Below are 24,029 nucleotides of genomic sequence, written 5' to 3'. Positions count from 1 at the left end.
AAGCGTCTGTTAGGATATTTTTATGTATAACGGCGACGCGCAGTACTTACGTCGCATAACATTTCACCGTATGTCAGATGGATGTCGCTCAATTCGACTGCATACCGATTAATACAAATTCTTATATGTTCTAGCAGACTACAGTGCTTGTGTACTAAATCATACACTTTTATTTACTGAAACACGGATAGATTTGTAACCACAATATAGTGAAGTTGGGGTTCGCAGTGGCCGCGTGGTCTGAGGCGTGGGCCTTGTGCCGCTTGGTCGCGGGGACTGTGGGTTCGAGTCCCACTCAAGCCTTGGATGTTTGTCCGCGTCTTTCTGTGTTGTGCTGTCCTGTGTATAGGTAGAGGCCTTGCGACGGGCCGATCCCTCGTCCACGGAGTCCTACCGAATGTCTATAGATCAAGCCAACTAAAAAAAGTTGGGAACTGGAAAATGTATAAATATTGTTAAACCGGAAAAAGAAGAAGAATATAGTGAAGTTGTACTGCCAACACTCATAACCGGTTATCTGTTGCCCGAATTATTCGATGAGTACTTGACAGTACAGAGTAGTGGCATCAGAAGAGCAACGCAGTGATATTTAGGTAAGAAAGCATTTCCGACCCCATGTTCATAGGAATTCTTTTGTTTAGGGTCCGAGAACATGACGCTAAATTTTCCAAAAAATATTCTTATTTGTACATCGTATTTATGTGCGTGGTATAACTTTAGCAAGGAAAATAGGTCTATTGCCTTTTATAAATCATAATGCTTTTGCCAACAAACTGGCATTAAAAATTTTGCAACATGCTAAAGTTTATGTAAATCAGTAATTGCAAAGGGTAGATAATATTGTTCAAATTAGGGAAAAATAAATTTATTATTCTGTGTAAAGCATTTAAAGTCAGAATAGCATACTTTTCGCTTATCTATTTTATGATAGTGTTATATTTGTTATTGTTGTTCTTCTTATTATTATTATTTCTAATAAATGAATTGAATGGAATTGAATTATACCGGTTCATTCCAAGTAAATGTTTCTTCATAGTATATTTTTCTTAGTATTTTTGTAATATTTGTGACTATATTGTGAGTCTGTGATGTTTTAATAGTGATTCCCTGTTTAATCTCAATTAAATAAGATCCATAATTCAAACTGCATAAAATGTTTTGAATAAAATAAAAAGTAGGACATAACAAAATAACTGTTCACGTTATGAATTACTGTAATATTCTTAATTAGCATACTCGATTTCATAAAAAAGGAGCTTATTTCGTTCATGTTATCGAAAGAAAGTAAACACTTGTCCAATGTAATTTGTAGATAGACAAAATATTTATTCATGTTTCCTGCGCTGTTTCACGGCCTATTCATAGAGACACCTTAATTTTATTATTGTGCCATGTTAACGGGATCCATCCTTGATGTTCATCTAAAATTTTATTTGGGCACAATAATTCATTTGATAAAACTGATATACGTTACGTCACGTCACGGTGTATGAAGTTGATGTTTCCTAAATGGGTAGTACAGTCGTTAGCACGACCCAAACCTGGTGACATGCAACGCTGATACTCTATTTTCAGACCTTCTCCTATTTGAACTGAATGAGCAAGTCAGCCAGATGGCGGTGTAACTTCTTCTAGCCGCTTAGCTCATCCGTTTATCTGCCCACTCCTGAGTCACTGACTGTCGGCACTCCTCAATGTCACCACTTTCGGTCATTTATTTATATTGTTCAACAGCGCACTCATCGTTTCCAGCCAGTAATATATTTCAAAAGGCGCTTCGCATCTTGAATCATACCTCAAAATCGTCTTAAAGTTTGGATATTTTGAACACCACGCCGTTTACAAACTAAATGAAGTAGTAATTAGACCCTAAGTGATTGTCTTGTTAATAGACCAGTATCGTTTTATTACAAATAATTAATTATACGGCCTATCACAATGCCTTCCGTACTTTTTAATGTTTAAATTATGAATCTCCTTGTGCAGTTTTATATATTTTTCTGTTACTTCCTGTTACGTAGGTAAAATATTTTCATCAGCAGTCTGTTGTAGACGCCCTTAATCTAAGTTAACCTTTCGGATAAGAGATCAAGTTCATATCCATATAAAACAACGGATAATAGTTGTGTGGCAAACATGGACTTCTTATTCTGCCTATTATATTTATGAATAATTAAATAATATTGTTATAATTTCTATCAACACGGAAAATAATTTATATGTAGCATTAGACAGTTGATATTTAATCATTATCAGTAATATATTACTATCGGTCATCGGTCAATAGTACAGAGTCAAACCTTGTCCTTAACACTCATTTCATAGTAGCTTCTAGAAAATTCATTTCAAATTAATGAATTGCTACGTCAGGATCTTAATCAAGATGTCTACTGTTCCCACACGTTTTTTTGGTCCCAAGCTTGAATGTTACAAGAAAGTTATTGTCATTATTTCTCGATGCGAAAAAATGTTTACGAAAAATGTGTATAGTTTTCTTTGTTTTCGCTTTGATTTTGTTTGCTATTCTTTGTATTTATTTTCTCTTCTTGTGTTCACTCTGTAATTGGCTCCTGTAGCTGTCGAGTTACCACTTTAAAAAATGAACTGAATTATTATTTTAAAATGACTGCCTTCTGCGTTATTACGCCGTGTAGTTTGGCAAAAGTTTACCAACGTTTCGTAGGTCGTTGCTGCCTCCATCATCAGGGCGATAAGTGACTTCTACCAGACTATACGGTGCTACATACCAGAAGACAGCCATCTCCGTACTCATCGCCGATTATCGATACGAAATATTGATAAAGAAGTCTCCTAACCTTACTTACTTTTTTGTATGTATCCTAATTTTTCTGGAAGGCAGTACCCGGACGCCGTCTTTGTACCACTGTATTACAGGGAGCGGGTTCCCCTTGACTCGACATACGCGATTCAGCTTCTCTTTCGGTTTCAGCGAAATGTCGTGAAGTCCGGTGATAGATGGTGGTCGCACTGCAACACAAACATTCTTATCAGCGAGTACACGACATATTATATATAGTCTCTGTCCAAGTATCTACCATGCACAATTCACACTGAAAACTTCAACGTCACTGAATTATTTACATGTGAAGAAAAACTGGAGATGGCAAAAATTGCAATTGGAAGAGAAAACGGAATAAATGAAGGTGAAAACAAAATTATAGAAATAAATGAACAGCTGGACAAAGAAATTGGGTGGGAAGAAGATGAGATGATATGATGGTGCTCGAAACAATTAGAGGAGATGAAGATGAATATAAAAAGGAAGGAAAAGGAAGGAATAATTTTATAGACTGCATAGAAACATTATCACAAGACTTATGATAGCGTAAAAAGTGATGTTGCAGTCTAATTACAAAAGTGATTTATATATGCCTTACATTTGTGTCAAAGTCCAGATTATCGTAGTCTATCCGACCTGACACAAGATGGCCGACCTTAGGCACTATTTGCAGTTAAGAATGAAGCATATGCATAGAAGACTAAGAAGAGGGATAAATGACGAAAAGGTTGAGCGTAAGCAGAAAAGGAAGACTTGATTATGCAGAAGAAAATATTTCTTATTATTTTTTTATTTTCACTTCCGTTTTATCGATACCTTCACCTCACAATCGACTGTTATTGACTTAGTCGATCAGTATTCATTTTCTATCAGTAATCAATAAATTGTTTGATGACCGAAAGAAGACATTGGAAGGAAGCAATGAGTATGACAATGAACCGAACTGTAGACATGTTCTGTCAATGTCGACAGAGACCACTGAGCTAAGGTCGCTTCGCCTTATAGGAACAGTGCGGGTCACCGAAACGTCTGTAGTGCCGCTCCCGTGTATACGGTCTCATCACCCGGAACAAACAAAATGTACAGATATGTCATCTTAAAACCGCATTCGACTTGAGCACACATAAAGAAATTCTGTATTTTGCTTACGTTGTTTGTAAATTGGTTTGATGTGATATTTGTTTAAACGACATTAACGAACTGATATTTGAAATTGTTACTCGTTGTTTACTTTCAGGTAGGGACCGGATTTTTAGATAGTATTTAGATGATACATCATCGTGAAAGATATATAACTAATCTGTGAAATTGTTCTTTTGACATTTTAGTATCATCTAAATTATAAAACAATTAAACTACGTTTTTAAATCTGGATTGTGCTTCAGTCTTCATGTAGGAAGGTCGGGGGGTGGGGGACAGAAAGCCCATATTTTGGGCTCCGTGGTTTAGTTAACCACATACCAATTTGAGATGAAAGACAGAATTGTCAATGTGAAATAAAATTATTTTATAGTATTTTTCCGTTTGTTCTCCGTTACCATTAAACATGCACTTTTTAAACATTCAGTATTCGAAGACACGTTATATCCGAACATACCAATCGAAGTTGAGAACAATGTCAGTTAGATATGATATGAGGTTTTCACGGCGGTGAATACGAAGATGGCTGTCTGGATTACAGTGTAATCTGGTGGAAGTCTAGCAGAAGACAACCATTTTAATGTCAGATAAATGTATGGTCAGTAAAAAGTCTGTTAAATATTAAGTGGAACACATTTCTCTAACCTGTACCTGGCTGTTTTGACTTGAGAACCCTCTGGCGGCAAAACCAGTTAGTCCCATGTGTGGCGCAGGTGATGGTCGAACGCGTTTATACTACAACGTGAGGCGCGCTCTTCTGTAAATATTTACATTTAGAAGAGACCCAGAGCTTATACCCACAATCCCACACGCTTTGCATGGATATATACAGATTGACTACTATATTGGCTGCCGAAAACAAGACTCGTTCACACAGTGTAATAAAACAAGTTAAAATTGGGTCAGATAAGAACAGAAATACTTGCAAATTTTATTATATTTTTTATATCTTGCGGTAACAATTTGTATCAGTACGATAAGTGTGTATGTTACAACGTGTATTATTACTGCCAATGTAGATAAATGTTTCTTTTAGATAATTTATATATTATTTTGGTTACGTTAATTTCATTACATCGGATATTCGTGAATGTCGACATATTAGGAAATTTATATGTAAACCTAAAACACTGAATCTGAAACTAAAATAAGCCCAGATTGACTTATATACCTCTAGGATTCGGTATCAAAGGCGCCATTTAAAAATTCGTTTACAAGAACTTGAGACTGAAATTAAGTTAACGTTTGTTTCTGCTTACAGATACGATCCAAAATCTCGATTTTCATTATTTATTTTCTGTAATGCAATTATTATTTCCAAGCTGCGATTAATAGTGAAAATTCCAGCACCTCGCTGTCTTTGTACACTAAGTTTAATGGCGGAACTTTCTTTCTCAGCCACTTCTTTGGGCAGAAAGGTACAGCGATGTTGCCACGTTGATATGACGGCGAGGGGAAGCTGTGTTTCTGGAATGGGCGTAAGCGTTCGTGACACGTCAACTTGACAACGTCGCTTTTTTACTGTTGGTAATATAAAGAGTGTAGCACATTGATGGCTTGTCATAGGTAAGGAAATTTTAACACGAAGTTGAAAACGTAAGATTTGCAACAACTTTTACCTCTTTACTTTATTCCGTATATATTTTTTTCAAATAACCGAATGGCATGCACTTATGGGACACTCCATATAGTCCATTGAAAATCAGCAATTGTTCTACAAAACATTATTTGCTACATTACTGTGGGCTGTGTGTGAACGCTTCCTTGGGGGACGCATACGTAGATAAGATAATTATGTCTTTAAGACGCTGATTTGCACCTGTTATTGGGAAAGGTTTCCAATTCCATATTCTCAGTTCTCAAAAGCGTTCTCAAAGATCGATACTACGAGAAAAATTTCGTTACGTGGTCTTTTTTGTGGGGACGAGCTGTTATGTCTCCGCCCAACGTCCAAGTCCGTGGACTACCATTTGTTGGCTTTCTGTTACTGTTTATTGAATATATTATCAGCTCCATTTCAAATCTGGAGTTCTTCTAATACCTAGAGACGCGTCAGACCGTAGGACAAGAGATCTTTAAGATTGTTATAACTTGTACTTTACCTGACATAAGTAGCGCCTGTGATTTGTTTGTTAGGCTATAATCACAACAACTGTGTCGGATAAGTGGCCGAGCAGGACCGGCGAAACTGTTTTAATGTTCACATCGTGTCCCGTGACATTTGTTTCACTGGAAATGAGCAACCTGAAATGTGTAAAAATAAATCTGAACGTCTGGTCTTTTTCTTAAACTCACCATTAAGGCACGGTCTTTAAAGGAGATATATTAATACTGCTTACTTTGCTTTATCATTTATTTAAAGATGTTGTCATTAGTGCAGACTATACAGCCTTGAATGGTAAGTGAATAATGAATTGGAAAGGATGTGGAAGGAACCGTTCGCGGCCTTTTTAAGGTAGTATCTTGAGATTTAGAAGGAAGTAGTGAATAATAACACAGGATGATGCAGAAGACTGCAAAATAAGGAACTTTATATCGTGTGCTTTTACTAATGTCATGATTAGGGCAATAGATGAAGGAGGATGAGATGAATTGGACATTTAGTACGCATATCGCCCTGATGACGGAGGTAGTATGACCTCTCAAACGTTGGTTAATATCGACCAGACTACACAGCGCAACAACCCAGAAGACAGAAATCTTCTAAAAAACAGAAGTTTCTACAGAATTTTAGTGAGAAATCTTGAAATTGTATAGATATACTAGGTCTGATTTGGAGGATAATATTAATTATGATCTGGATGACGTATTAAAGATAGGATTCAGTAGCGGGCTGTTGTGAACACGGTAATGAACATTCAGGTTCCATAAAATGCAGGCAACTTTCTTCCTGAAGAATGACCCTTAGATTTAAAATTAGAAATTCGAAGATGACTGTCTTCTGGGTTGTAGCAACGTGTCGTCTGGTAGAAATTTATTAACTTTTCAGAGGTCTTTGCTGTCTCCATCATCAGGTAAATCATCGCCCTGATGAAGGCATGGAGACAGCCATCTTTGTACACACCGCCATGAGAACCTCAAATCCTACTAATAAATTGGTACTCATGGATTTAGGCATTGGTGAAACCGATTTTTAATTTTTAATTTCTTCGACTGTAGTCCAATGAAAATAACACAAGGACGTCATATTTGTTCAGGTGAGCCTTAAACGAAAATTTAATCAAATAGTCGGTTTTCTTATTTTTTTGCGTGTTAAACGAACTTGTTGAAAATTATTGTCTTTTTTATGTTGCGCCATACAGTCCTGTAGAAATTTACCGACGTTTCAGAGGTACTTGCTGTCTCCATCTTCATACTCGCCGCCGTGAGAACCTCAAATGTCACAAGATATTAGTTGTTTGAAAAGCGTATTTGGTTTCTCTTCTTAGCATTAATAATAATGACAAATATTGTTATTTAATGTGTATTAGCATCTTATCTTATTTCATATGCCAGGGAAGTAGAAACATAGATACATTATATGATCTACAGATAGACCTACCACTTATCAACCTTATACTTTTATGAATCTACTTATAAAAATAATTACTCTTCGATTACTGAATTTCTTCACCAGAAGTGCCATCTTGTATGTTTATCGACAGATCAATAGCTACGGAACATATAATGAAGGAAACATGTTAAAAATCAAGATGGCGGAGACGCGTACCTCTGAGAATAATTTGGACACTCTGTATTGCCATTATTTTATGGTGAAAATGTTACGGAGAAGTGACGTTGCATGTAAGCGTGATGTGAATTTATATTCAGTTTGAAGTATTTAACAGAAATATACTTCGCAAGTTCTTCTCGGAATCCGTTGTTTTTCCACCTTCTTCAACTTCTGTTGCGTATTTCACAACGAAGTACGTGTTACCCTCAGTTGAAAGCAAACATCACCATGCAACAGTTTATGTTTGCTGCTCTGGGTTTCAGTTGAACTTTTAAAGAGGAATTTAGACGTAGAAACTTTTCAGTACCACACGCATGGAATTCCCACGTGATATTCATGGCCACTGATATTCAGTCAGTTGATTGTGGAAAAATATTTTTTGTGTTTCATATAAACGTTTATGTCAGAGCTGCATTGTAAGAACATTTAAGCATCATTTAACAGTATGATATTTATCCGAGTGCTTAGATTTACGAACTGAAAAAAGAGAGCTGTGTTGATGTGTAGGAACATATGGGACCACCTTGCTACCAAGTTTATACCATTTCGGAGTTTATTAGCCTCAAGGCATGGCAACTCATTATCTTACGAAATAAAATCTCTTTGAAAAACAGATAAAGAATTCAAGTCTTTTTGAATTCAACAAGAATAATATGCATTCGTTTTGCAGATGGGTAGGTGACGGGCATAAAGTTATACTACGTCTACATCAGTTACCTGGACAAGGCCCAAGTATTGACGAGAAAGGGCCTATTTAGTGCACTGAGAATCTGGCGAAAAAGGCTTTATGACAGGTGGGAGTACAATTTACATTATTTTTGTTAAACCGCAGCCTATTTGAACTATATAAAACTAATCTACTCGATGTTTTGACTTTAAAGATTATAGGGACTTCATGGTGTAGTTAACAGAGCTATTTAAAGTTATTAAGTTATGATTGTACAATGAGTGAAAGGTGAGTTTAGGGTTGGGGCCAATTTAACCAATTGAGACAAACTACTGTCTAAATGCCATTAAATAATTCGGTTCCTGCTTTCAAGAAAACACAAACTTTGGTGATTTAGTGAAGCTTAGTAAACTTTTAGCTGTTTATTCTAAGAACAAAATTAAAGCCATTTGTGCGCGGTTTGTCAAGTTAACTCAATTTGTATACGTAGTTACTACTGTAAAGGCTTAAAGAATTTTTCTGTAATTTGAATGGAAGGACTCATAAACCCGTTATGGTTCCTCCAGATCAAAACCCAAGATATCCCGAATATAAAGCAGGAGTCATTCGCTGCTATTGACATATTTCATAAATCATACAGGCTTTAACCTACACCACATTATGTGTTTGTTTCACCGACATGTCTAGTTCCTCCACAGCTTCGTTTGTGCTGTTCTTTTTATCTTGAATACAAGCTTGGCTTTAGACAAGGGCCTTTATGTTGCGAATCCTACGCAATATGTCCAACTTTTGTTCTTGCATGTGTTTAAATTACAAGCTTGACGTTATCTCCTGTCTTTGGAGTCGAATGTGAAAAACGAGGGAATATTGCTGAGTGCAGGGCTAAAGTTATTAGTTTATGATTTCTGCAGCGTCTCTCTTCAGATGGAAGCATTTAAAGGAAAGCAAGCGTCTTAAACTGTTCCCGGAACTAAATTTTAGTGCAATCGTATAAGTTAACAAAAGACTTGTTATACGATCACATATTTCGTAAGAAACACCAGTAAAGTACTTCACATGTATTTTGACTTTCCAAATAAAGCGACTCGGAATTTTGATTAAATTGATGTTTTCTTGCATGCGTTAAGAAACGTATCTTTCTCACTTCATCACAGACATTAAGCAAGCAGTTGGACGCATGATATGTGCAAATAACTTATAATAACTACGTTTAAAATTCATAAAGTACACGCATGTTCGGATTTCAGGTGAATTTTACCAAATTAAAAAATAGAATCGCTAACTTTGTATCCCTCCGCGTGTTTAATAGTCGCTTTGAGTGCGAATTGATTTATAGAAATGTTATAAATCACGTTTTACTGAGTTCTAATCTTAAAATGGTATTTTTGTATCGCAGTTCGTAATACACGAAAGTGTGGTCAGAAACATCGTCTTATACTTTTCCCCGTTATTAATTTAACTCAAACAGAAACAGGTAATTTATTTCAACTTTGTCCTATATTTTACGTAATTATTTCTCAACATTTCACGTTTTTTGCCCACACACTTCTTACAATCGCTAAGGTAATTTCATGATTCAATCACGATACAACGGCGTCTTGTTGACGAAACCGCGTCTTTACCGATGCGTCGATTCAACGTCTGACAAGAATCAACGTCCTCTCAGATTTTCCTTAAGCTCCGGGAAGAGACGGAAGTCAGCTGGAGTGAAGTATGGACTGTATTTTGGGTGGTCTAAGAGAACGAAACGTAGGCACTGAATCTCCGGTCGTTTCTGCGCTCATGGAGTAAAGTTATTACACTTTTCTGTAGTTCGGAAACTATGCACGATAAAAGAATGGCGCCATGACCATAGTTGTCTTTTTCGACAATGATATTACATGAACAACGACCACAAACACAAGAAGTCTCCTTGGTTCGAGTCCTGATGAATATATCGGGTTTAGGAGTAATACTGTTTTTTACTATGGTATTCATAGATGCTTATCGAATAATAAAATCTGTGGTATATTTCCGGGTGATAACTAAGACGTATTTTACGTATTTGTCGAATTTTCCATCAGTACAACTTTGGAAACTCGGCTAGTAATATAGTAAAAATCTCCTATTTTGCGATCACGTGAATTAATCTCTGGCATTGAGGCGAATTGTCTACCATCCAAAACTTATGTACGTTTAACGCACGCACAGATTTGTGGTATGTTTACCTACCATGTTTTACCGAAGGACAGACTCTGAGAGGTTAGTAAGAAATGGAGAAGATTGGGGGAGCTAAGATGTATTTTTAAAACTGTTTCTTCGTGATGCTTACCTTCACCCTCGGTCTTACGTCTAGCCGGAGAGACGGCTGTCAAAGCTTCAGGTGCATCGCGTCGACCTTATAATACGCCACAAAGAAGCCCCGTTGCTATGGCGGCCTTAAAATAATTTTGTAGGGAAAAAACTAAACCCTACCAGTTTACTTCTGAATACTCACAAATTGTGCTTTATTTTTGTTTTCCGAGCTTGGCCTAGCCAGTTCTTTAAAGAGACGCTATCATAGTATTGTGTGGTTCATTCTTTGAATATGGTTATTCTAGTTAGATCTATAATTTTATGTTGGTTTTTCTGTATTTAATTTCTTAATTATATATTAAATTCCATTATAGATCAAACAAATGCAGCCTAAGATGGTTGTCTTTTAGATTGTGGCTTAGTCTATTCTGGTAGAAGCTTAGCAACGTTTCAGTGATCCTTGATGCCTCCATCATCAGGGCGATAAGTATGTAATTTGCTTTCCGCGTTGTTTTAATTTCTGGTACCGTGATTATACTCTCGTCTCGTTTTATGCCTGAAGTAATTTTGAATCGCTCCAAGACGGGTTTACAACCTTTTACCGACCGAGGACTAAATTCATACTGTAATGTCGATTCGCTACCTACTTGGTTACAATTGAGGACGATTTATTGGATCTTAATGACTGTATATTAAATTGTTATTTATTAATTAACAAATAGGAACCGCTTTTTAATTTTATTTAACATAATCTTAAATTATTTATATATTCGGCACTTTTTCTTTGAGTAGGGTTAAAACAATCTCTCTTGTTGGGATTCAAAACGTTATAATTGAGGACAGTTTAGTGGAACGTCGTAGAAGGTTATTAAAATTTCTAATAAACTAACAGGTTTACAAATTATTCAATAATTTTATTCGAAAAATCAGACTTTAGTAATATATATTGTACGGTTCTCATGCATCCTTGTCCGTCATAAACGCAAGTCCTGATCGTAGATTTAACGTTATACATTAAGCTGAAGTGTTGCTAAGTGCAGTGTCAAATATTGACATTAACAAAACATTTATTTATAAAAGGGAAATATATTTCACCGTAGAAATTTATACAGTAAGCATATTATAAAGATTACATGTGTTGTACAACAGATATCGGAGGGCCGTATGCGACGCGCGGTCTACTGGTCGATAACCACCTTGCTAAAGAATTGTAAACTCTAATATGTATTTGTTTCTGTCATTAATTAACTATCTAGTTATTTGACCCTTTTGTTATGTGAATTGAAAGTGCCGTTAAATGAGCTATAAATAAATAAATTACTTTTTGGAGATTCTCTCCAGTTCTTCAGTTTGTTAGGTTGGCATTATAGGGACATTTGTTTTTTTTGATTTCATTTTCGAGGTGGATTGAAACATGGTTTATTAGAAGATTCATTTGTTATACTATGGTCTAAACCGAGTGTACATTAAATCTATATTTGACTCTGTCTCCACTTGTTAATACATCTGCTCGTCCATCCACATATATACACTCGCGCACAGGGAACTGGATTTTACCATGACGCTCCCATTTCACCTTCCTTTTATAAATCATTTTTCGTCTGTTATTGCTGCGTTCCAGTCTTTTGTTCACTCTGCGAAGTTATGAGTGAATTTGAATTTGCAGAATATAAAATCATAAAATCGAGAAACCAATCCAATTCAAACACGATTGTCATTGTTTAGTGATGTAATCACATTGTTTCATAGTAACAAACACAAAGTGAATTTTAATTAAACGTTGACTTATGTATCTAAAATGTGACATTGTTTATTATATGTCATAATTTACTATACACAACGCAACATTTTAGTACCGGCGAAACCTTTAAATTTTTGTTTTAAAATGTTTTCATATTGAATTTATTGGTCGTCTTCACACAGGTAGATTTTGGGATCTCCTGGTTTTCATTATATATTAAATAGAACAAGGAGACAAAATTCCTTGCATACCTGTCTAGTTTTTCTTATTTTTAGAGTGGACAAACATAGGTTTGCTACCTTATAAAAAGAAACCTGAGCTTAAAAGGGCAAATAAATAAGAAAACTTAAACGTGTTTTCTTCTTAATGATATGGCAAAACATGGTAAATTCCTGTCTTTTTATTTTTTTGCATGAATAACTTAAAAGGTTGTTGTATTTAGAACCTTGAATGAAATTTCTGCTGTGTAACTGAAATTCTTAAATATTTAAAACCAACGAAGTACGAGATGGATTCTCTAGTTAACTAATGACTATGAATGTTATTCTTAATTTGTTTCATAAATATGTTTTCGAAGGAGATTACTATTTTATGGAAATGCAACCTGTGTGTGTGAGTTTGTATATCCTCCGAATAAAGAAATGTCCGACTTTTTAGAAATTGTGCAAAAAAAATAATGTTTTTGATTTATTCATGGAACCATGTTTTTCATATTTATAACAGTTGTCTTCAATGGAATATATAGTAACAGCTTTAGTATGGCGACATTTTGAGTCACATTATTCCCTTATTTCGTATCGCTCATTCTACTTGTTGCTGCTAAATCGTAAATGTGTCTGGTCGCTAAGTAACAAGATTTATTATAATACGTAAAGAAATGTGTATGTCGTTTAATGTAAACTGTGTGTGGTTCTATTTTTTTGTGTTTAGAAAATGATTTTAATGATAAGGGCGACACAGTATATTTCTTTCACTCTCTTTTATATATCATTTAAGAGCTGTTCTGTTAATATTCTGTTATTATTAAGATTGTTTACGTAATTTATTCCACGTACAATATTAATATGAACGTAAGTTTCAAACTTATTAAAGATGTGTTATAAAAATAAAAAACTTAGTTATTTTAAATAGTATATTTTTAAGATTCTTCCTTGTTAATAAAGGGTAATTATCTTCATTGACCCTGTAAATATTCATCAAATATAAGATAAAAGTTGTAACAAATATAACATTTGTGGCCCACTGCCTTCATTGGTATGTCTCCCGCAATAAATTTTAAACCAGTAGACGGATTTTCATGAAACTGGTTATGAACTTCATACCATTACAGTCCACCGCTCGTGTATGTTCTTTAATTTATCAGTAACATATTGATTATTCCAAATATGTTTTTCTGCGTGTGGAGTTAACCTTCATATAAGAATTTTGGGTAAAATGATGTCTTGAGTCGATTACTGTTATACTCCTTAATGATTACTAGAGTCAGTTTCATCGACATCTGAATTATAATATAAAAATTCCGGACGCACGTAGTTTAGCCCCAAATCACGAGCCGTACTTTTTGGCAGTGATTCAACGGAAGGTCTGGTGATGGAATCAATCCGTCATGTGACCGGGTTCGCTCTGATATTCTTGTAATTGGACTGGTTCATGTTGGCGGCTGTAAGGGTCAACTGGCGGAACAGATGTCTTGATGCAGAAGTAGGTCACACTTCATCATCACACACTTCTTCAGACACAGGCTGATAATTACGTATTGCAGCATTTCGTCATGTCTTTTATTTTCTTATAGAGCTTTGGTTGTGGTACGGACTGAATTATTTAATTTTATTTAGACGATTTTTGGCATACTAAAGTGTTAATACTGAAGTCACTTAAGTGCTGGAACAATTAAAAATTTTATAAACCGATAAATGGATTCGATATCGATATGAAATTTAATATCGATTGTCATATCTAATATTAACTTGAAAATCTGGTTTCTGTGCATGTTCTGTTGAATTTATTTACAAAAACGTCAGTGAACTAGACAGAGCGCGTCCAGTATCGTAGAAGGAGGGGGAAAAGGACGAGTGTCGTCGACTGCGAACGTACGTAAGTAGGCGATTTGGCTCGGCGCGTACCTCGGTCTGGCTGTGGACCTGGAGGTTGAGGACCTAGAAGTCCCATACATGGGTCACGAAACTTAACAGTCCCTGAACGACTGTTTCAATAAACATACAATTAAATATACTGTAATTTTGAATTTTATCAACAAACAATGTGAAGTCGAGGAGAAATATGTGCTGAGTGTAAAATTTCGGCTTTCGGAGATTATCGACATCGAATATTAAATATTAACTACCGTTTTACATACTGAGGTTGAATATCTACCGAAAATTTGGATGATTTTCACTTGGTTTTATTCCTTATTATTTATTTTTCTGATAAACTGCAAATGTTTAACAAATTGACCGGACAAATCTAACCCACGTTGTTATTCTCGGTTGCGACACTATCTGGAATCCTAGGTAGGTACCAACGTTTCGAAAGAAAATACTGTCTCCATCTTCAGGGCCACATAGCGTCACAACCATTATGGACATCTTTACTGACGTTAGCATCTCAAATCCGAAATGAGACTGGTCACTGACATAAGCTGAGACTAGAGCATTAATCATTTTCATATTTCCTTGTAAATATATTTAGGTTTGTGGTATGATAAATTGATTTGCTGTTGTGAACTTTACTTTTATGATTCCGTATTTTGAAATCCTGACACTAAGCAATCCGTGTTATATTATTGCTGTTTATAAAAACGACATAGTCCACAATTTATATAAAAACTATGATCGATGTGGAATTGTTATTCTGACAAAAGTTTTTCATGGTTTGTATCAGTCTCTCCTGGCTTATACTGGGCTTCATGTACGCATCTGTTACATTGATATGATACCTGTAGGTAAATACCACCCTACGATTGGTTGGTTGTTTGGTATAATAATTAAATGGATTTCTGATTAAAAGCTCCTTGTTTTGCGGCGTCAGAGAACACGCAGAAGTGAATATGTTTATAGAATATATCCCATGTGATTTATATGGTCTACGTGTATTTTTGGATCATCCTCACAGCTGTGAAAACCCCATGTTGCGTTTAGATTACTTTGGTCACCCCTGTTTCAAGTTATCAAATAGTGTAGTAAGTCAGTGGCGTGAATACGCTACTGGTAGTGTGTAATTCGACTGGCTGGCCGCTTGTAGCCATACTGTCTGGTCTTGAGAAATATTCTTTAGAACAGTTAAAAGCTGGTTACTTATTGCATGCCCGCCTTAAGCGATATTTTTCTCCCCTCCCACTGGTCCCCCCTCTGTTACCCCTCTTCTACCAACACTCCCCTCACTGCTCTAATTCCCCTAACGTACTACGTTATAACTTACTTGGCCTACTCCATCCAAAGCGGACTTAAATGTCCAGCTTTTCATTTCACGATTAGTGTTCAATAGGACAGCAGATCTAGTGTAATTTTCCCCACAGAAGGGGCTTTATTTCAGACTTGACGACAAAAGAGGAACGTACGTCTATTTGTGATTTAATATGAGCAATGATCCTGTGAACATATTTGTATGATGTATTTGCTGCCATCAGGTTTATGACTAATCTCCCTGATGATGGAGGTAGTAAGCACATCTGAAACGTAAACGTCTACCAGACTGCACCACGCAGAAACCTGAAAGACATTCTTCATACTCCCCGCCATGAGAACCTGATATTTCACATAATTATATAAGACTAGGTATGAAGGTGGTACTACTGGAGTCTTGTCGAAATCGTGTTTATTGAATTTTTAATTTCCATGCACGGAAACCTTGAGAAAGTACACTTTTTATTCTCGTACGAAGGACAAATCGTCTTAGGTACTGTTGTACCTAAAGTGCAGTGTTTAGACTACCCGTCGCACAGGTATGTCACAAGAGTTGCCGTACTGAAACTCTAGACGAAGTAACAGACATGGATTCCTTGTTCGATAATTACAAATCGAAATTACAACGAATGACCGTCAGTATTTCCCCCGAGTGTATCTCGACAGAAATATAACTTTGTACAGCCCACAAAAAATATCTAGCAAAACTTCATGGTAACTTTGGTGTAATGAATTACATGTATGTTATCTTATATAACTATGTTTTAACGATGATCTATTTAAAAAATGACAAATATGTTTCGGCGCTGGCGACCATCATCAGGCGTTTCAAATAGTGTATATTGGAGGCCTTCAACCTTTCTGGTACCGCAGAACTCCCCTCCCCCTCAAATCCAAAAATATCTCATACATTTTGATTGAACATGATATTGATTAACCAAAATATAAATAGAATAATTCATGTTTTCTGCTGCAATGTAACAGTAAAAACTTACAGCAACACAGCATGAATATAAAATAAAGGTCAGAATCTGCTCAGATCTCGGATACGTTAAGTTCATCTTGTGGACCTCCGGTTGAAAAACTCTAACCTATATGTCATATAGTCATTATGTAATTATGTTATCTAGACTGTGCCACGAATATAAACTGTCGGTGAATGTATGAAAGTAAAATACAGTTGAGTAGTCAAAAGTTAATAAAATATTTGAAAGTTCCTTTCCTATTCTTAAATGGTACATACGTGACTTTTTGAATGTCATATTCGACTTGTAATATAATTTAACTTGATTATTGCTTTGTGAAATAGTTTTGGTAATGTCTTCTGCATCTATTCCAGACAAACAGCTATAGTGCAACTGTCAGTTCCCGGCTTCTGGCCTGAACTGCATGACTCACCACCACCCGGCGCTAACAGCGACTGCCGCTAAAATTATTCACACAACAGAGCAGCTGTGTAATATCGTGTAAGTACTGCTTATTGTTGTGCGTAGATATGATTTGATGTATTGTTGAACAGCGTGCTTTTCTGTATGAATCGTTTGTTGAATGCTGTCATAAATTTCCCAGAATAACAATTTTAAGCACAATAGGCATCCATAAACTTCGTCGGGTATACTGTCATTTCTAGACAAGAATCCTGCTAGATAACACTGTATGCTTATTGAAGAAGAACTAGGCGATGTAGGGACTAGGTTAGAACACACCATAGAAATCACTGAGACGCCAAATTGTAAATGGCTGCCGAAGTCCCCGACTGGGATTCTCCACGCGGAAAATCCCCAATCTTTGATCTTTTACAATCCCTGGGTACTTTCGGGCTCCATATTCCGTATTCTGCCACTTCGTACGCAGAAACGTCAAGTGATTGGTATTTGCCCAGTTGATATGGCCGAGACAAATGTTCTTAAAATTCCCAAATATCAGATTTAATGCAAATCATTTCGGTCGTTCTAGATTTGTTATATGCGTACAGACGGACGAACGGACGGACGGACGGACAGACAGACAGACAGATATTATTAGGTACTCCGCTTGTTTTCAAACTGACTAAAAATTGTGATGAATGCAGATGTTTACCATTAGTTTTAGGAATGTAGCCCAGAATAATCTGAAGTTTTTAAAAATTTTAGTTTGACAATCAGTGAAGCGTGTTTCAATATCTCGACATTTAATTCATCTTTTAATTACGTTTTCATAACCTGAAAAGATTTTAGTATACATTATTTTTAAGATACATTTTAATATTATTTTCCCATCAATGCCTTGGTCTTGCAAGTGGTCTCTCTCCTTCAGGTTTTGCAACTAAAATTGTGTTTTTATTTATTTATCTCGGATGCCTGTACCAGAAATTATTAAGTCAAAGAGAGTGTTCAGAGGAGCCATTAACCCTGGGTATGCATGTGATATTTCTTAGCCACAGTGTGGTTCAGGCTAGGGTGTTCTGGTGGGAATTTTTTGTATTGTTTTGTTTTTGTTTTCGACAATCATCTGCCCCTGGACATCATTACACTGTCGTATTACACAAGCAAATTCCCCACTGCGCAATTAGCATTCTTTCTTTTCGGCAGTGTTTTTATGACGTTATAATCATCCGAATAAAATGTAATTTTTTATCTGTAACAGATAATTCGACCCATGTCTTCGAATAGAAGTGGCGTAAGTCCGGTTTTTGATAAAATTAAAGTTCCCAAATACTACAGAAACAATACTTAACTGGTACCCGGAAAAACTTAAGTTGTACGTACCTAATAAGTTAACCAGGTAACAAAATAAAGTGACCAAGCAGCCCTCGAACAGATCAAGACTAACTCTTTGGTAAAAGACTCCGAAAGTAGATCGTGGCTGACTTTATGCACTTCGTGGACGGCGAAACCATGATAACTAGTGACAACTGTTGAGGTAACTGTCTTCTGGGTTATTGCTCCATGTCGTCTGGTAGAAGTTGACCGACGTTTCAAAGATGTATCCTACTTCCATCATCAGGGCGGTAAACATATCAGACACGACTTAACATCCCAGAAGGCAGTAATATTTATACTGGAAGCCGTGATAACCTTACATGTGACCTACTAACGTTCGTTTCTAATTTAATACACAATGTCTTCTCCACTCCCCCCCTCCTACTGTCTTGGGCCCAAAAGCCATTGTTTCCAGAGCGAAACTGAGGATTCACGTTTTTTCTAGTGGATATGCATGGAGCTATACCTCCACTTCCCTATACTCCGTTCCCCGGTATTTAGATACAGGGACATGTGTATAATATTAAAAAAAAATAGTTTAAACCCCCAAATATTCCAAATATTGGATTCCATTGTACTGTTTATATATGACTTAATAACTGCACCATTAGATAAACTTTGATGTTCAATTGTTTCACATCGTTTGCGAAGGCATTTTGTAAAATAGTGCTATTAGTGTAGTACACTTACAGCATTACCATTGCGAGAAGCACAAGTACAGAACAAAGCCGTTATGTCTCTATTTTCTCTGTTTAAAAGGACGTCGTTTCAATATATAGAACGTCTTGTTGGTGATTAATTATGAATGATAAGACACAAAACGGTCATCGTCCGAGTTTTGCAGGGAAGGTCTGAGTAAAACCTTTAAAACCTTCAAAACAGGTAGACCGTCCCCCGTGCCTAGAATAAAAGCATTTACCTTAGACATAGGATGCATATGTCATCGGGTACTTTCGTTTCTATCAATATATAGAACTCGATATATTAATAATTCTAATATCCTCCTATCTAAACCCCAGTGTTCTAAATGGTTTCTGACTTTCAGATGTTCCAATTAAAATATATTTATTGTTTCGTCATATACTCCACGCATCTAGCATACCCGTCCATTTGATCATCCTTGATTTCAACATTTTGGTACAAATTATGAAGATCTTCATTATGCTACTTTCTCCAGCGTCGCTTTACTTCCTCAGGTCCACTTGCTCTGCCCAACACCTGTTGTCAGTTTTCCCCAACCTGCTTTATTCCCTTAATGTAAGACACTAAGTTTCACACCAAAACAATGCAAATGTTAAAATTACATTTTTGTATATATTAATCTTTGTTACGTTTTTAATCGTAGATACGAAGACATTTTTTTAAGAAAATTGTAGCAGGCATTCTCATACATTAATCCCCTCTTAATATCATCATAAATTAATCTTTGAGCCTATAGGGTCATTCTCTAATTCACTCGGTTCCAACTCGTTGAAGCAGATCACTAGATTATTAACCTTACAAATTAATGCATAGAGAACGGGGTTATGAAGTTGTTCGCAGGCAAAAATTATATAATATACTATGTAGCACAGTATGGGAGGTCTTAAATAGCTCTAAGGAAGGAAAAGAGATAGATAAAAAGTAGGTAGAGATGGAGGGATGAGAAAGACTTTAATCATAAGGATAGAATAATCGTATTACCATTTCGATTACGACGAGACCGCCTTGCAGAATACGCAGGCTAGAAAGAATAATTGTATAGGGTTATTTCAATATTAGGTAAACCATAAACTATAATATTCAATACATTTTGCCCCGAGGGGATACAAAATGAGTAACGCAAAACATTTTCTGCACTGGTGACTTCTTTCTATGACTTGTGAACACTTCATTGTTAATTTCTTGCATTTGCTTATTGCTACATATATTATTTGTATAAATAATATGAAAAGCAAGAAATTCTAGCAGGAACCAAGTTACTCAGAATTACAAACCAAAAGTACCTAATACATTTTATTCCTCTATCATGTAATGTAGTCGGGGCGAATATGTGCGTTCGAGATCCGTTAAAAGTAAGGAGCTAAGGGGATCAGGGTATCAGATAAGGAAGCATGTTCTGTCCGTACCAAAAACATTAGTTACCAGTGGCAGAATTTTGTTTCTCGCTGCCTCAGTCCCTGTGTTGGTAATTTCTTTCGTTTACTTAGTATATGCGTCCGTTTAACTTCTATCCGCAAGCTAGTGACGAAAGCGAAACGCACAGATTCACCCCAACTACAGTAAATATGTCGCGGTGGTTCATTTACAGTTGATAAAACGAAAGTCAAGAGTTTATACGGTTTTTACGTTTGATATACAGTATTTTTAAATGGCACAGTCAGTTGATACGGAACAGCGAACAGGATGCTTTTCAACATCGTCACTGATTTGTAGCAGCTGATTTGAAGAACTCTACGAAATAAAAAGTTAAACCATCCGAATTTCCCCACTGCGGTTTCCTTTAATATACTGCACTAAAATAATTAATAGCATATTTTAATGTGAAGATCTTATTAAATTGCAGCCGAAAATAAGTTACCCAATTCGGATTCAAAATGGTAAAATTATTTATCTCCTGTAACATATTTTTATTGAAAATATTTGCCGTCTTTCCACTTCAAGAGAGACCCATATGAGTTCGTAATTTAAATTTCACAATTACTATTTTAACGCCCATAACAACAAAATTTTAACTCGGCATTAAATACGTTTATATTCAACACAATAATCGCTTGACTTTAATTATGCGATTATATATGCTGTCAAAACAGTGCCACCATTTTGATGGTGATAAAACTTGTAAATACCTATTAATTATTAAGAATTAGGTCACTGTACTGGTTACGCAGGGACGAACTGGCGGTATACGCAACGCTTTATGCATTAAAACTTATTTGGTACCGTAGAAACCAACAAACAGGTTTAAATAATGCACCTAGAAAGAAGGATTTAGTTATGTCTAGTTCGTCTAATTCATATCCTTAAATCGCAATACAAAATAGAAAAATCAGACGGTTCTCGAATTAAAGATGGCTGTCTTCTGGGTTGTTGCGCCGTATAGTCTGCTAGAAATTTACATAATATATTGTTCAGACGTCATATTGGGTATTTAACGACACTTTTAGCTGCAGACGGCATAAGAATAAAATGGGAAGAATGAAGAAACCAGAAACCTTAATTTAAATTTTAATGCTTATTTAAACGAAACCAGATAGCGTCACAATTAAAATTATTAGATAATTAATAATATATAAAGATAGTAAAATTATGTTAACACGGTCGTTAAAATTCTCCGATATATAAATAAAAATTTAAAACGTCCCAAATATTAATTTTCATAAACATAATTTCAGCAGAGTTGTCAATGCGCCTATGAATGAAACCCCTGTCCGAAGAAACAGATATATAATAACAGCACTTACACATTTAAAGAGGGGCACATTCTAAATGTTTTTATACCTTTAACACTGCAACATGGCCGCTAGTGAAATAATTATACCTCCAAGGTTGCATTCCACTCGCGCAGACGTCGGGCAAAAATCTTCCCTTACTAGAGTAATTAGGAAGCAGGGTTATAAAAAATAAATAAGAGTAAATACAGAACAAAAGAAGACAAAAAGGATCATCATAAAAAAGGAAGAAAATACCTGACTAAACTTTGCTTCGGTACATATATATATATATATATATATATATATATATATATACCGTCCTGATTATGTTTTATGTTACTCGGGCTATAAATCATGTTAAAAGGTTGGGGGCAGTCCAGAGCTCAGTACAGTTGTAGATTACGTCTTAAGCCCCGAAGTGGTATATTGCTGTCCGAATTTGGGCATGGGGGCCGGAATATGAACTGAAGAGGAGTTTTACAAAAATTGACTCTTTCACATAATTGATATATTATTCCACTCTTCAGAACTGTGACGCCATATTTGAACCTACACAGAGACAACACTGAAGTTATATCGTGTAACAGATGTAATATGAGTGTATCGTGATAATAATCATTCTGGGATTTTATTATAGCGGTGCTGGAGTCCTCTTGTTCTTGTAGTTGACCGCCAGATATCTTAATTTAAATTTAATAGTTAAAAAAGTACACGTACCGAAACACATATACTGCCGCGTTTGCCACGATTTTACTTTTGAGCTTTTTAAATGGGCGGGTAATTCTCATCTGGGGATTCCCAACACGGAATTTCCTATGAGAGAGTTTCCAAATGATTCCCCACCCAGTCATCTCCGATTCCTATAAAATGCCGCTAACTGTTGTCCGATGTTAACCAGAATTTGATTGTGCTGCATAATGGGGGAGATGAAAAATGTATACAAAATTTTTGTTGGGGATCCTGAGGGGAAGAGAACAACGTTAATTCATGGCTGAATGCCTTGGAGAATAGACCTCCCAAGGCACATGCCTTGCTCAATATAAACTTAAAACTAACCCAAATTTAACACTTCGCAACCTAACCCAACATAACTTGACAAGGGCCTAACCTAACCTCGTCTAACCTAACATAACCTAACCTAAATTAACCTAATCTAACGTAACATAACAAGAATCCCGCTGTTGGAAATATTAAGATATTCCCTAGAAATCAAATGCAAGGAAGTTTGTACTGTCTCTAAACAATTATTACCTTTAAATATATTTGCAGTTGATGTTATTACATGTAAAGTAACAAACGTCCACTTATTTAATTCGTGGATTTGCCACTGATTATAGAACTAAATCCCGTTGTGTTCGATGCTAACTATACTGGTATGGTTTAGACCAGGGGTGGCCAACCCGCGGCCCGCGGGCCGCATGTGGCCCGCCTTGAACATTTTTCCGGCCCGCGAGATTCATCACACTTTTACAAAATATATTTATTTTATCATTATTATTATATTATCTATGTTTACATGTAAGAATAATAGTAAACACAATAATAATAACTCATTATGTTTCAATTTTTCACTCCAAAAAAATGTCTATAGTGTATCTAAATCTAATATGGGGATATATAATTTTATATGTGGCCCGCGGAGTTATGATGCATTTCCAAAGTGGCCCGAAAGATCATTTGGGTTGGCCACCCCTGGTTTAGACAGTGTAATGCCAGAATCGCACGTGTTTACAGCCTTGCTTCTAGCCTTGCCGTCTGATTTTGGTTTATGCCCATATTTGCCGGTATATCTCAGCACTGTATATTTTTGAGCTTGTCGGTAACAGATATATGTTTTGTGTGCCTCTTGTCATCGCACGCAGATGGTACCAGTTGCCTACTTTCGTAAAATTTACAACAGCTTTGGTTCTGATATTTCAACCCCTTCCCATGAACTTAGATCCACTGATGTAGCGATAATATAGAGCTTTCGTAACGTTTATAAGAGTGGCATAAATTGAAAAATTGTATTTGATGACGGTTAACGAAATATAGACACGATATTGATTATGTTTATCATAATATATTACCAGTCAATTAAACGACAAATGTGCCAGATAATAGGAACATATTTTCTCGCAAAGTGGCAGATAATTTATTT

At 35.9% G+C, this 24,029-nt stretch overlaps 2 protein-coding genes across 24 annotated transcripts in view; one reads left to right on the top strand and one right to left on the bottom strand.

The window, feature by feature from the left end:
• Nucleotides 1-24,029, top strand: part of Atg10 (Autophagy-related 10) — a 507,888-nt gene that overhangs the window by 86,680 nt on the left and 397,179 nt on the right. For 12 of the 16 annotated variants that reach the window (XM_087349893.1, XM_087349892.1, XM_087349890.1 and 9 more), the window contains one exon: nucleotides 17,075-17,201. The gene's annotated coding sequence lies outside the window, so the exon portion shown is untranslated. Of the gene's footprint in view, nucleotides 1-510; nucleotides 594-8,322; nucleotides 8,447-17,074; nucleotides 17,202-24,029 lie in introns of those variants that run through there. The other 4 variants (XM_022061627.2, XM_087349885.1, XM_022061626.2 and 1 more) reach the window with 3 other exon arrangements.
• vn (membrane-bound neuregulin protein vein) overlaps nucleotides 1-24,029 on the bottom strand; it is a 209,416-nt gene that overhangs the window by 57,733 nt on the left and 127,654 nt on the right. For all 8 annotated transcript variants that reach the window (XM_022061613.2, XM_022061617.2, XM_022061616.2 and 5 more), the window contains exon 2: nucleotides 2,826-2,988. In XM_022061613.2, the coding sequence (XP_021917305.1) occupies nucleotides 2,826-2,988 (163 nt within the window). The remainder of the gene's footprint in view (nucleotides 1-2,825; nucleotides 2,989-24,029) is intronic.

This window comes from Zootermopsis nevadensis, unplaced genomic scaffold, assembly GCF_977971745.1.
Source record: "Zootermopsis nevadensis isolate Lab colony 2312 unplaced genomic scaffold, Znev_1.0 Znev_ptg000016l, whole genome shotgun sequence".
NCBI classification, from domain to species: domain Eukaryota; kingdom Metazoa; phylum Arthropoda; class Insecta; order Blattodea; family Termopsidae; genus Zootermopsis; species Zootermopsis nevadensis.
The sequence above is the reverse complement of the archived record's forward strand: the minus strand, read 5'-3'. Positions and strand labels throughout refer to the sequence as shown.